The sequence below is a fragment of the Ailuropoda melanoleuca genome, chromosome 7 (assembly GCF_002007445.2).
Source record: "Ailuropoda melanoleuca isolate Jingjing chromosome 7, ASM200744v2, whole genome shotgun sequence".
NCBI classification, from domain to species: domain Eukaryota; kingdom Metazoa; phylum Chordata; class Mammalia; order Carnivora; family Ursidae; genus Ailuropoda; species Ailuropoda melanoleuca.
In genome coordinates, this window is record NC_048224.1 from 43,261,127 (window position 1) to 43,274,418 (window position 13,292).

At 44.6% G+C, this 13,292-nt stretch overlaps 1 protein-coding gene across 1 annotated transcript in view; it reads right to left on the minus strand.

The window, feature by feature from the left end:
• Positions 1-13,292, minus strand: part of ASTN2 (astrotactin 2) — an 877,356-nt gene that overhangs the window by 52,388 nt on the left and 811,676 nt on the right. The window contains exon 19 of the mRNA XM_034664390.1: positions 27-168. Within this exon, the coding sequence (XP_034520281.1) occupies positions 27-168 (142 nt within the window). The remainder of the gene's footprint in view (positions 1-26; positions 169-13,292) is intronic.

Below are 13,292 nucleotides of genomic sequence, written 5' to 3' on the forward strand. Positions count from 1 at the left end.
CTCCCCACACACCCAGCATATCTTACTTGTAGAGACCGTCGGGCTCCAGGCACTTGAAGATGACGGAGTAGATACTGACTTCAGGAACCTCTCCATGGCTTCGACCAGCTGCTACACAAGATGTGCCCAGGCCAGAGAGTAAGTCATCGGCAAAACTCAGGAACTCTCCTGGAGGGAGACAAAGAGAGATGAGTGCTCCAGCTCAGGCCTTGGTGAGCAGACATTCCTGCTGCTGTCCAAACCCATGAAATGTCTGGATATCATTATCAGGAGGATTAGTGGATAAAACAAGCCCAGCATATGAACATGACACAGATTCATATCTAGCCCTCATGAGTCTTTGTTTAAATTTATGCTGGCATTTTCTCAATGGAAAATTGGGCATACTAATACCTACCTTTATGAAACTGCAGCAAGGCTCAAATAAGGTAAATTATTGTGTACTAAAAATGCATGAAAAGGCAACAGGGGGATAGGGCTTTCTGTCCAGAGCAACTTTTCTGGTCTTGTTCCTGCCACCAATTTCCTCTTATTACTTGAGCAAGGCCCTTCCTTCTCAGGATTGCATTCTCCTTCCTGGTATAACAGAGGAGTTGGATCAAGGATGTAAGATAGGTCTCCTATCATGTGGTCACTTTTAAGGCAGTGGTACTAGATACATGAAGTGTTATGTTGAGATGGAAGGAAACCTGGTCCAGCTGAGACGGAAAGAGTTCTATGACTGATGAGTGATAAATGCCATGGGACAGGAAGGGACAGTAGACAAGCAAGTGCCTTGAACGCCGTGATTTCTAAAAGTTGATCTAGGCGCTGGATTTTAGGAAGCCGATGAAGTTTACTAGAATATCTTTAAAATTTTGAGATCTAGTCTTAAGTCTGTTAAGAATTTGCTGGGTAGCTTGGGGCAACCAAATTCCCATATCTGTGCCTTCGTTTTCTCCTCTGTACAATCCAAGTGGCAGAATCACTATTAGAGCTTTAAAAAAAAATAAAAACACAGAGGTACACAAAGGTTTGAGTTATGTGGACAAACATTACAGTACCATTTAAACCACGAAGAATTGAGAAACGACTAAATGTTCAATGACATAGAAGCAGCAATATCAATTATAGTTCAAGGATGCGACGGAATATTTTGTAGCTGAAAAACAATATTGTGGAAGAATATGAAATTATATGAAGAGATGGTAAGTTAAAAACAGGCTATGCTATTGCAGAATAATCTACTGTTTGTTGGAAATTTTACACGTATATCTATTTAGAAAGAGAAGGAAGAAATTATAGCAAATACATAATAGTGGCTTTGTAAAGTGAGATAAGCAAAAATGAGAAAAAGCACCCATTATCTCTGTTTTTTAAAAAAAATTACAATAAACATCTATGACTTTTGTAACAAAGAAAAAAATCAATAAAAATTACTTAAAAATAGATAAAATAAATGAGCCAGACTAACTGGCCTCTAAGTTCCCTTCCAATTCTAAAATTGGATGATGTAGGAGCAAAACAAGCATGTGAGTTATTTTATACCACACAGTATAGAATAATATGAGGCCTCCCTATGGTTCACTCCTTCTCTTTCTTGTCTGATACGGAATACCTCACACTCTCTACTCACTTGCTCTTAGTAACAAACAAGAGGAAGATGTCCATTAGACAAAATCCTCTCTACTTGACATTAAGGACAATCCAATATAATGAAACTGTCATGGAACAGTAATATTGGCCAAGTTCCTGAGAAGACTGTGACCCAAGGAGGCAGGGAACTGGGAGGGCAGAATATACAGATTACCTCCTGTTGGTCTTTCAAAGACAAGTTTCATTCCTCACTCACAAGTGAATGAGGTTAACACTGGTCCGACTGAACAGTCTGGATGGCCCTGGAGGTTCACGTAAATGGTTCTATAAAGCATCTGTCCCTGTGGTCCAAAATAGCAGAGCAGATGCATCGTGTTGTCTTCGACTTTTTGCAAGGACAACTACAGTTCATGGGCTCGATACACTGTTGCCAGAAAAGTGTCTGAATCAGGCTGATGTCTGCAACACGCAGGTTCACCTGCTATTGTCAGACAGACTTGAGACTGAATTCTATTTCCGCCATTTACTGCAAGTCTCTTAACCTCTCAAAGTCTCAGTTTTCCTTTCTGTAATATGGGGTCAATAACTCTTACTGAGTTTGGAGTCTAGAAGAAAGGCTGGGTCTAAGAAGAAATTCTTTGTCTAGAACTAGCAGTTTGGCTGGAAAATGAAAAGGTAAATGAAAGCTTTATTCATCGAAGATTTTGCCTTCCCCTATTTCTTCCATAGGTTTCTTACATCAGCTTCTTCCATAGTAAAATCATAAACCAACAATGTCTCTCTGCCAATAGGTACCAAAGCAGAACAGTGTATAGGGTGAAAAACAAAGAAAGAGGTAAAAGCATGGAATAACTCACAGGAGGGAGTAAGGGCTTTGTTTCTCTTGGTTTCTTAGGATTTCAAGTCTGGCAGCTTATATTTGTTTTCTTTGAGCTTGGATCCATGTCTGTCTGCTTTTCAATTTGTTTCTAGATAGCCATTGAAAGAGTTGGCCCCTCATGAGGGAATTCAGTATTCCTGTGGCCTGTATTAACTATCTTCAAGCCAAAATATGGTTGACATTCATTTACAAATGGGCATAGCTTTCCAGATAGTTCAATCCATTTCAGAATAATTTGGACCCTGGATAAAAGCCTCATAATACGTCTGATAGGTCAGTAAGATAGGCACACTGTTCTAAGGTTTACAGGTTTAGTTCAAGTGAAGAAACTGGATAAGTCATACCGAGGACATTCTAAGGACACGTAGTGCCCAGTTCTATTTGGGACTAAATACACATAATAACCCTCAAGTGAAAAGAATTAAAAGAAAACTGACATTTAGTACCAGATTTTCTTTTTTTCATTTGTCACAATACTCAATCCTAATGAGTTAAATGTTAATATCTCTGTTGTAAAGCTAAGATTAAGCTCCAAATTTAGGGGAGGACAGAGCTACGATTTGAACTCAGATCCTCCTAACGCCAAAGCCATACCTTTTCTTTTATACTATGCTGCCTCCTAGGGAAAGTTTAAAAACAATAGTGTTAGAAAGTGAGCTTTCTCAATTCTGTTCAGTCTGCAGTTGAACTCATGCCACTCTTAGTTCTATGGGCTTGGGGAATTAAACAATAAAAGAAATGGTCCCTGACCTTCTACAGTTTGTAATCTGACAACAGGACGGGTTCTCAAATATAAGAACAGACTCATAAAGTAAAATATAGGATTGCTTTTCTTGGCACTCTATTCCAGAAGGTTTAAATGTAACCTAGGTGGAGACAGATGAATGAGGTGCTCCTTCACTGTCCTTGCTCACTTAGAGGAGGGGTACTAAGAAAGGCCTGGAGGCTTCTCTATGCACACATGCAAATCAGTATATTCAACGCACGCATCAGGGTTCCACAATACACCATACCCTAAGTCTGGCAGGGGAACAACTCAACCGACAATACCACAGCGCAGTGGGTAAGAGGCTGAGCTCTGAATTTATGCTGCCTAGGATTAAATCCTGGTTCACCCCTGACTACAGCTTGCCTTGGACAGGCTCCTTGACTCTCCAGATCTGTTTTCTCACATGTAAAATGGGAATAATAATAGTATCTAACTTACAGCGTTGTTAATATCATATAAAAATTACATATATTGCTTACAAATCAATTTGCACAATGTCTGGCATACACTAAGGGCTCAAGAATACGTTAACTACCATTATTGTTTTTGTTATTAATGTCATCATAACAGAGGANTATTTATATATATATATATATATATTTTTTTTTTTTTTAAACTCAACCTTTGGGTAAAATCCTATCCTTTTCCAGGGACAACTGAAGCCTAGAGAAGGAAAGTGGCATGTCTGTGGCCACACACAAAGTAGAAGGTCGACTTGGGACAAAAGCTTCATCTCTTGACTCTTGGAGCCTATGTGATAATTCCTATCACCCAGCCAAGAGACAAAATCACTGAAAACTACAGACGTTGCTCTTCAATGTGTGACCAGCTATAGTCGACATGAACGTGAGCTCTATTTACCATGTGCCAGGTGCTGTGTGAGGCACACAGTTCCACCTGGCCATGTTCTTTTATTCATTCATTCATTCATTCATTCATTCATTCATTCGACAGAGATACAGACAGCCAGCGAGAGAGGGAACACAAGCAGGGGGAGTGGGAGAGGAAGAAGCAGGCTCACAGCAGAAGAGCCTGATGTGGGGCTTGATCCCATCACGTCGGGATCACGCCCTGAGCCGAAGGCAGACGCTTAACTGCTGTGCCACCCAGGAGCCCCCCACCTGGCCGTGTTCTTAAACTTGGACTCCCTGAGAAAGATAAAAAGCCCAGGAGAGACAGAGGTAGTTCAACAGGTTTCCACTATGTAATATATTCTAGCAGTGGTTTGCCAAACAGAGTATGCAGAACTCCGGGGTTGAGAAGGAATGGCAGGCATGGCAGGTAGGGGCTGAAGTCTGTCTCCTTCTATACCCACGCTGACTTCAAACCAGAGCAACACCAGTCTGATCTCTTTTATATACTGATGGTCCATGTTTTATTTAAGTTGGGGAAAAAACCGTTTTAAAAATGTTGGCTTCTAAATTTTATTGCTACAAATGTTTGAATCCTAAAACCCTGCCACATTCCCTGATAGCAATACAGAGGTTCAGGAATGTTGCAGCCCCACTCAAGGCTTCGCAGCCACGCCGGGGCAGAGTCCAGAATGAAACCTATCTCTTTTGCTTCCGAGCTCCATGTGCCTTCCACTGGGACACTCTGCCTACACGAGCTCTGTCCCTTCCCCTCTGGCATGTCATGGCCGAGCGGCAGAATCCTTCCAGACCCAGGCTGCTGCCGCCACCGCCTCGCCCATGCCTGTCCAAGATTCTAACATTCTTTCTCTGTTTTTCTTTCCTTGAAAACAGATAGGGAGTTGGGAGTCGCAGTACAGGAATGTGCCTGTTCCCCATTATGGCTCTTCTGGGGCTGTAACCCGAGTGGGCTTGGGCCAGACCCCCACACATTTCTTTATCCACTCAGACTCAAGCCTTGCTCTCATTACAATCCACAGAAAAGGTCAATCACTATTCTACTGAAGCTTCAGAACCAACCCAACAAAGCACAGAGTCATTTTTCTAAAGGCCCCACCCCCTACCTCAATCCCCTCTCCTTTTATCACTCCCTCAAATCCTCTGCCTCCTCATTCTCTCTCTCTCTCTCTGTTTCTCCCCTCACCCTCTCACTTCTGATTGAGTTGAGGTCACAGTCAAAGCCGGCCACAAGAGCAAATTGAAAACAGGCTGGGGAAAAAAGCAGCAAAGAATTCCTAAACATAAGGGGCAGGAGGAGTGAGTTATTTAGCCCAGGTGGGGAGAAAGGTCCCCAGCTCTGGCCTCCATGCTCTTTTCAGGAAACACCGAGGGGATTTGGAGGCCACTCTGGGCCTGGCCTCTCTCTAACCTGCGGATGCTCCTTGCTGCAGAGCCAAGGAGGGTCAGGGCTCTGCATTTCCCACCTTTCCTTTACGTGGACAAATGCAGACATTCATTCAGAGACCCTGTCACTGACAAGATGCATTTTTTGACGGCCTCGGCTGCAGTTGATTTGTTTCTTCCAAAACATGTTTTGTTTTGTTTTTAAAGCTGAGGAACGGGTGTCTGATTCTCACCTTTATCTTAATGGCACCATGAGGTGGAGGAAAGATAGTGGATTTGGGGGTACAGATGAGACCTGGTTTTGAAGCCAGCCTCCACCACTTGAGAACTATACTATCTAGGGATGGATGATTAAAGTCTCAGAGACTGCCGCTTCATCATCAGAGAAACAAATAAACATATGCAGTATTCCTGCTACATGCATGCTGTACCAATGTGAGTGCCCCCCCCATTCCTGCTACCATACTTCCATTAGGTCTCATCAGTTCGTCTGATGGAAAAATTTTTAATGCTGAAACACAGCTGCTTTTAGATACATTATATAATACCTAAGTCCCTAGAACTTTTTTTTTTTCCAAAAAGAAGTAATTTTTAAAAAGAAGGGAGGGAAGACAGACGGAAGGCAGGTAAAGAGAAAAGGAAATGTTTATTTCACTCTTACTGTATGGCATCACACTTTTACTTCCATTGTTCTGATTAAACATTCAAAAATAACCCCATCTTTATTAATATTCAATANAGCCTGATGTGGGGCTCGATCCCACAACGCCGGGATCACGCCCTGAGCCGAAGGCAGACGCTTAACTGCTGTGCCACCCAGGCGCCCCTACTTCCATTGTTTTGATTAAACATTCAAAAATAACCCCATCTTTATTAATATTCAATACAATTTTAAGATTTAGGTTAATTGTGCTTTTACAAATGAGGAAACAGGTTGAAGGAGGGCTAAGTGACTTACCTAATGGGATCCTATGCTTTTTCTACCGCACCTGTGCCCACAGACTGGGAGATGCTGTGTCAGCAAGATTTGTGTTCTGGTCACCTCTGTGTCGTGAGGACCCACCATAAGGCTGGCTGGGCAGATATATGTGGCAGGCTACAAAACTGAACTTCAGTGGCCGATGCCTGGGTCCACCCCCATCTCCCCAACACTGGCACTGAACATGAGAACTCTCTTTTGGGAGAGCCAGGCTGCCTCATGTGTGACCTCTTTGAGGGGTGCATAGAACTCCCATGGTATGACAGAGAAGGGACTGCCAAAAAGGCAATGGTGGTCCAGCGAACATCTACAGAGAACTCTTATGTGCCAAAAGTTGTGTGAGGGGACTCCTGGCTCATCCCCACGCCAGTCCTCAAGTAGACATCTGTTGGTTGGACCTGCTCTAAACCCATGCCTCCTTCTACTAAGAGCACCCTGATTTTCCACCAGGGAACCAGCTCTCCCTCAATTTCAATCTATATGATTTTGCTGGAGGTAAGGCCTCCTTCCTCCTCCAGAGATGGATATGTGGTCAGCGACCTGCTATTCCATGTCAGAGGCCAATGAGAGATGAACAAGTGACTCAGGCCTGATCAATCAGACTAACTCCTGGGACAGCGTCCAAGTCCTGATGATGACATCATTGAAGCCTTGGATCGGTTGCGTCTGAAGCTAGATATACCCTTGGATATTTCAAATACATGAGGCAGTATTTTCCCTTTTCTGCCAAAGTACTTTCCATTTGTTTTCTGTTACTTGCAACTAGGAGTCCTACCAGATACAAATCCTATGAAGTAGATTTTATGATAGCTATTCTATAAATGAAAAAAAAAAAAAAGCTCATAAGTCTCAAGCAGATTGCCTAAGGTCACGCTCCATCTAAATAACAAGCCTGAACTTCAAATCCATGGCTATCAGATGGCAAAACCTGAGCCTTCCCATATCCCTAGGGCAAGGGATACAAAGTTCTATTATTCAATAAAAATCACTGAGAATTTCCAATTCCTGCTTTCTCTAACCCTGTCTTCTGACCTTAATGCCTACACTGTCTTCCTCACTCATTCCAGCGATGCTGGCGTTCTTCCTCCTCCTCTAACATGCCACGCATGCTCCAACCACAGGGCCTTTGCACCTGTGGCTTTGATGCCTGAAGAGCTCTTCCCCATATTTTTGCATGAGCACTCCTTCTCCTTGCCTAGATGGCTGCTTAAATGCCATGTCCTCAGAAAGGCCTTTCCAGCTACTCAGTTTCATCTAATTGCTCTCTATCCCCCTTTTCTACTTTATTTCTCTTCATAAAACTTATCAATCTCCCTTATATACTGATGAATTATTGTATTGTCTGTATCCCCCACTATGAGCTCCATGAGGAAAGGACTTTGTTTGCTTACCACAGTGACTATGCATGGCAGATTCTCCATAAATATTTGTCTAGGGAGTGAATGTATTTACTAGGTACTGTAACCTGAGGTGATGGCTGGGAACACAACATGAAGAAGAAGGTCTTAGTTTGTATTCCCTGGAAAGCAGAGACTAAGAGAAAGGTTTGGGTACAGACGGTTTATTTGGGAGGTGATTCTAAGAAGCGGGCATGCGGGAGAGGAAAGAATCAAATAAGGGAAAGGAAACATCAATATAGAAGTGTGTCATTATGTTTGCCACCACGAGTGAAGGGAAATGGGAACTCTATTCTACAGGGACCTTCTAAGAAGTGAAAGAAAGGTCTTCTAGAGTTGTTTGGCTGAAAGCTAGGAGCTAGAGAATGTATTCCTTGATTCCTGAGGACCACTGGTTGAGAGCCTCACCAAGAGTAAAAATTTCCCCACACTTTTTTTTTTCTAGCTGTGCATGCACGTGGGCACAGGGAGCTCCTAGTCTTGTACAATGCCATGGGGAAGAAAGTGGAAGCTTGCTTCTAAGGTCACTGGCAGTACAAGGTGAGCCTTGGTGTAGACAGTACTTCCCACCACAGCTGCAGCTGAAATAGCTATGGGCCAAGAGGATATGGCATGGCCCCAGAGGTGTCTGCCGCAAAGACCCAGTCTCGGCCTTTGAGAAATTCATAGAAAGAGCAACTGATGTGCCTTTCTCACTGAGGTCTAGGACAGACCAGTTAACCCCACTGTTGAAACAGTCCACAAACAGTTATTAAACACCCAACAGGTTTCAAGGAAAGGACGACCCACTGTGGACGTAGCACTGAGCCACCCTCTCCCTGTGGTGCTCACAGCTTAGCAAAGCAGAATTGCAGTGGTTGCTTTTATGAGCGACCCACCAAAGAGTCCTGCGACTTATTATTAATACAGAATTTAATAATATTAACCTCAATATTAATATGCACTTGGCTAGTAGAGCCTGCCCTTTTCTACAGTTGGATTAATCAGGGCCATACAAGCCCTCGTCATCCCCACCATCCTGAGGACAAATGATGCTAATGCATTTGGCTGGAGTGGGTATTGCTAACATGTGTGAGGAGAGCTGGTCCGGGAACCGGCCAGGCTGCGCAGAGGGAGCAAGGCGGAAGGACAGCCAAAGCCCCCTTGCCGTCACTCTCTGAGGACCACGGTGTATATTTACTGCCTCACAACACGCATCTACGGAGGGTTTTCTTGTCTGCCTTTCCTTTTTTAACGTGCATTCCTAAGCGTTACACTATGGTGAAGTGGAAAGAACCAAATGTACAAAATGTGCTTCTCATCAGAGTCTCAGTTCCTCTAACACTTCCAGCTTTCTCTGGGCCGAGCACTTCATTCAACATCTCCCTCCCTGGGTAAAGAGGCAGGAACCTTTTGTGCTGATGGTGGGCCTGAAGGGCCCCTCTGACCGCAGGTGTAATGAAACAGCACTTAGTCTGGTGGAGCTGGGGTTACTATCCTCATTTCGTCCAGAAGAGAGGCTCAGAGAGTTGGGGCACATTGCTCAACCACACAGCTACTACACACTGAAGCTATGCCTTGAACCCAGGCTGACCCTATTCCAGAGCCTTTGGGGTTTTTTCACAATCACACGCACTTCCTCATTGTTCTGTCTCTCTGGGCCTCGGTCTCCTTGTCTCTTAAAGGAGGATGTCAGTATCTACTCTGCAAGAGGGTCATGAGGAGTGAATTAAACTAAGTCCTCAAAAGAAAAAAATATATATATAAATGTGCTTGATGATCTCCAAAGTGTGGTGTGCGTATAAGGGACTGTTGTTGGGGTAAATCCACAGAGTGCCAGGCAAGAGGATGAAAATGTCAGATGGATGTTTCCATAGTTAGAAGGAGGGACAGGAGGCCATCCTTTGGGAACAACTGAGGTATGTCGGTGTTCAGCCCCAAGGACACACAAAATGGGATGGTGAAGAAACTTTACCAACCTGGAAACACCCATCAGTGGCACAGAGGAATTCCAGTGTCACAGGAAGGAGAAAGGCATGGGGGGATGAGGATGTGATAATGCAGGGGAATTTAGGGCTAGCATCCTGGGACTGGAACTTCCAGAACCCTTAGCCCTGGAAAGCCGGCTTCTCTTCCTTCAGTTCAGCAGAAGTCCTATACCTCCTCAGAGCCCTCACACCACCCCATCTATGGCAGACCTATGCTGCCTACTCTCCTAGTCCTCATCACAGAACTCTTGATTTTCTTCTAAGCACCTAGAGTTACCATGTTTAGTTATTTGCCTCCTTATTTTCATTTGATTACTGAAATGTCAGCTCCATGAGTGCAGAAGCTTTATCTTTCATGTTTCATCTTGCTCACGGTTTCCCAGGGTCTAGCAAAGAGTGGGGTGGGGAGGACACAGTAACCATTCATTAAAGATCCACTGAATGAATCAGGGAGGGGTGAGGCCAGAGAGGTAACCAACTAATGACTCAGCCACGACTTTGCAAACCTGGGGAGACAACTTATGCTTTCGCTCATATCTGATATCTTTCCAAAAGCTTTCCTTGGCCACCATTCCATCCAGCAAGGGTCAGGTACCATAGGATGGGTTCCCACAATGCTCTCGTTTCCCACTAATGTGGTCCTTAACCCACTGGCCTGCAATCACCTGTTTAGTGTCTCCCTCCCCCAGTGACGAGGAGGAGGACTTATGGAAAGGGGCCTGGCCTGTCTTACTCATCATCTGAGTCCTGTGCCTGGGTGTGCAGAATGATCAAGTAGATAAGCTAGCATGCCCTCCTTCCCAGCTGGAAGAAGGCCCACTAGGGAAGCGGTGGACTAGGGTTTCCCTGCACACCAACTTTTGAATGGTGTTGGGGAGGGCAATCCCAAGAGTCCAGTGGATCTTGTGTGAAAGAACACTGAATCCAGGGTCAAGGGGCATGAGCTGCACCCCTGTCTTCCTTTAAGACTGTGCAAATCTTTTCACATCTCTGCCAGAGCAAATGGCCATAAACAGAAAGAGAGTGCATCAGACAGTTGCCCAGCCTTTCCCTGATTTGATCTTGTAACTAATCCCAACATTGAGACCCTCTTTATTTTCCTCTATATATACCTATCATTTTGCTTTCTCAGCCTGAGCCTCCCTGGGCTTTGTCTAGGTGGCAGATCCCCACACCCCAGGAAATTTCCCTCATTAGTAGTATTGCTTCTTGATCTCTGCCCAACCCTGGTGTTTCTACCCAGCCAAGCCTTCTGCTGCATCACCTTAGCACCCATACTGGCTGTCCCTGAATCCTTTGACTCTTGTCTCTCTTTCTGATGAAGATTACCGCTCTCTTCTTACAACCCTCTCCTTTTGTAAAGCCCTTTAAAGTTTACAGTGCATGCCCCTACCTCCTTTGCCATCATATTCAGGCTTCACAAGCGCTCAGTGAGGTGGGCAAGATGGGATAGAAGTAAAAATTCCCATTTTACAGAAAGGAAAACTGAAGCTCAGGAAAGCAATATGTCTACCAAAGAGGCCCTGGAGCTGGATCCCACCCACATTTCCTGACTCGTATCCAGTGTTTTAGTAGCTGGGCCATGTGCTCTTGCTCCTCATCCAGACCTTGAGCCCAGCTGTGACTAACACAGCTTTCACAGCCATGCCCTGAAGTACCTAATGAGGCAGTCGCCCTCCTGAGCCCTCCACACATTTACTGACTTAGACAATTACATTTACTATGACATCAGTATCAAATCCCCATTGGGGAGGGAAGAGTAGCAGAAAAGGCCACACTGTGCTCCTGGGTTTTAAATCCTCGCTTTGCAAATGACTCCTCTAAGCAAGTTACTTAATCTCTCTAATCCTCCTTTCCTTCAACTGAAAAATGCATGTGAAAATGCCTACCTCAACAGAATCAACAGAATCATACTGAAAGTTAATTTAGACTATGTAGGCAAAGCACTTAGCACAGTGCCTGGCACACAGTGAACACTCAGTAAGTGGCAGCTTTAGTGTTGTTATTACTTTTATTATGGAAAATACCAATTTGTAAAACATTTTTTTAAAGATTTTTATTTATTTATTTGACACAGAGAGAGAGACAGCCAGCAAGAGAGAGAACACAAGCAGTGGGAGTGGGAGAGGAAGAAGCAGGCTCCCAGCAGAGCAGGGAGCCGGATGCGGGGCTCGATCCCAGGCTGAAGGCAGACGCTTAACGACTGAGCCACCCAGGTGCCCCAATTTGTAAAACATTTCATTTGAGGTAAGTTGGAGAGGAGAAATTCGACAATCCAGGGAAAAGTGAATTATCCTCCTGAATTTAGCACCTCTCGCTCTGCCCAAACCAGAACTGCATAAACTATGTGCCCTGAGATTAAAATTTGCTGAATGCCCAAACTTCCCTCCCTTTTCTAAATATAAACGTCAAAGACTGCGGTTAGCAGATAGCTGGGATATCTTCCATAGATAAGGGAGCCTGTTTGTCTTTCTTGATCTCTCCTGGGGTGGGGCCAAGCTTCAAACTCAAATCTGACCAAGAGTCTCCAAAGGTATCCTCTGGGGACCTGAGTAAGGCACCAGGAATGAATGAGGTCCTAAGGCCATTCCATTCCCCCAGCCAACTTCCCCCAATACACACATGCTTTTTCTCTCTCACACACACATATGCACACACACAAATGCACATCCCTCTCCTCATTCCATCCCCGTGCCCAGCCCTTACAGCAGGGAGACTCCAGGAAGGTAGAGAGAAGGCCAGCAAAGATGAGTCAGTTTTTCTAGTCGTGCAAGCAACACCATTCCACCAGGCTGAGGTGAATCACCGAGAAGAGGTGGGACCTGGGAGGTGGCAGAGAGAGGTAGATTTCCAAATGAAAGAAAAAGACAGAAAGAAGGAAATAGCAAGGAACGGAGAAAGAGTTATTAGAAAAAGAACCACAGCCAGGAAATACTCAGAGACAGAGAGGCTGAAGGACAAATAGAGTAACAGAAAGGAACAGAGAGAGAAAGAGAGTCACACACAGATGGAGAGACTGAAGGAGAGACAAAGAAACCGAGATCAAAACAGAGATAAAAGGAGACAGAAGGAGAAACAAGAAGGGAGAGAGGGAGGAATAGTACTATACGAAAAGTGAAAGGGAAAATATGAAGACAAAAAAAGAAACAGGAGGGAAAGAGGCAGGGAGGGACACAGAGAACAAGAGAGCCGGACACTGAGAACCACCCCTGAATGATGAGGAGCAGGGAACAAGGCCTGACCATTGCCACAGCACCATCGTGGCTCTCCCAAGGGCTGGCTAATGCTCCTTCCTCTCATTGCAGTCTCCATGGCCTTACCTGGTCCCCTTGACAGAAGAGATGGACCCTAGGCCCAGGGGGTGAATGCTGCTCCCTTCCCTTTCAGTTGTGGACCAAAAACCAAGCCAGTCAAAGGTCCTATTGCTCCATAATCTAGCTAGGAGAGGGCCTTGGGGTCCCAGTGAAATC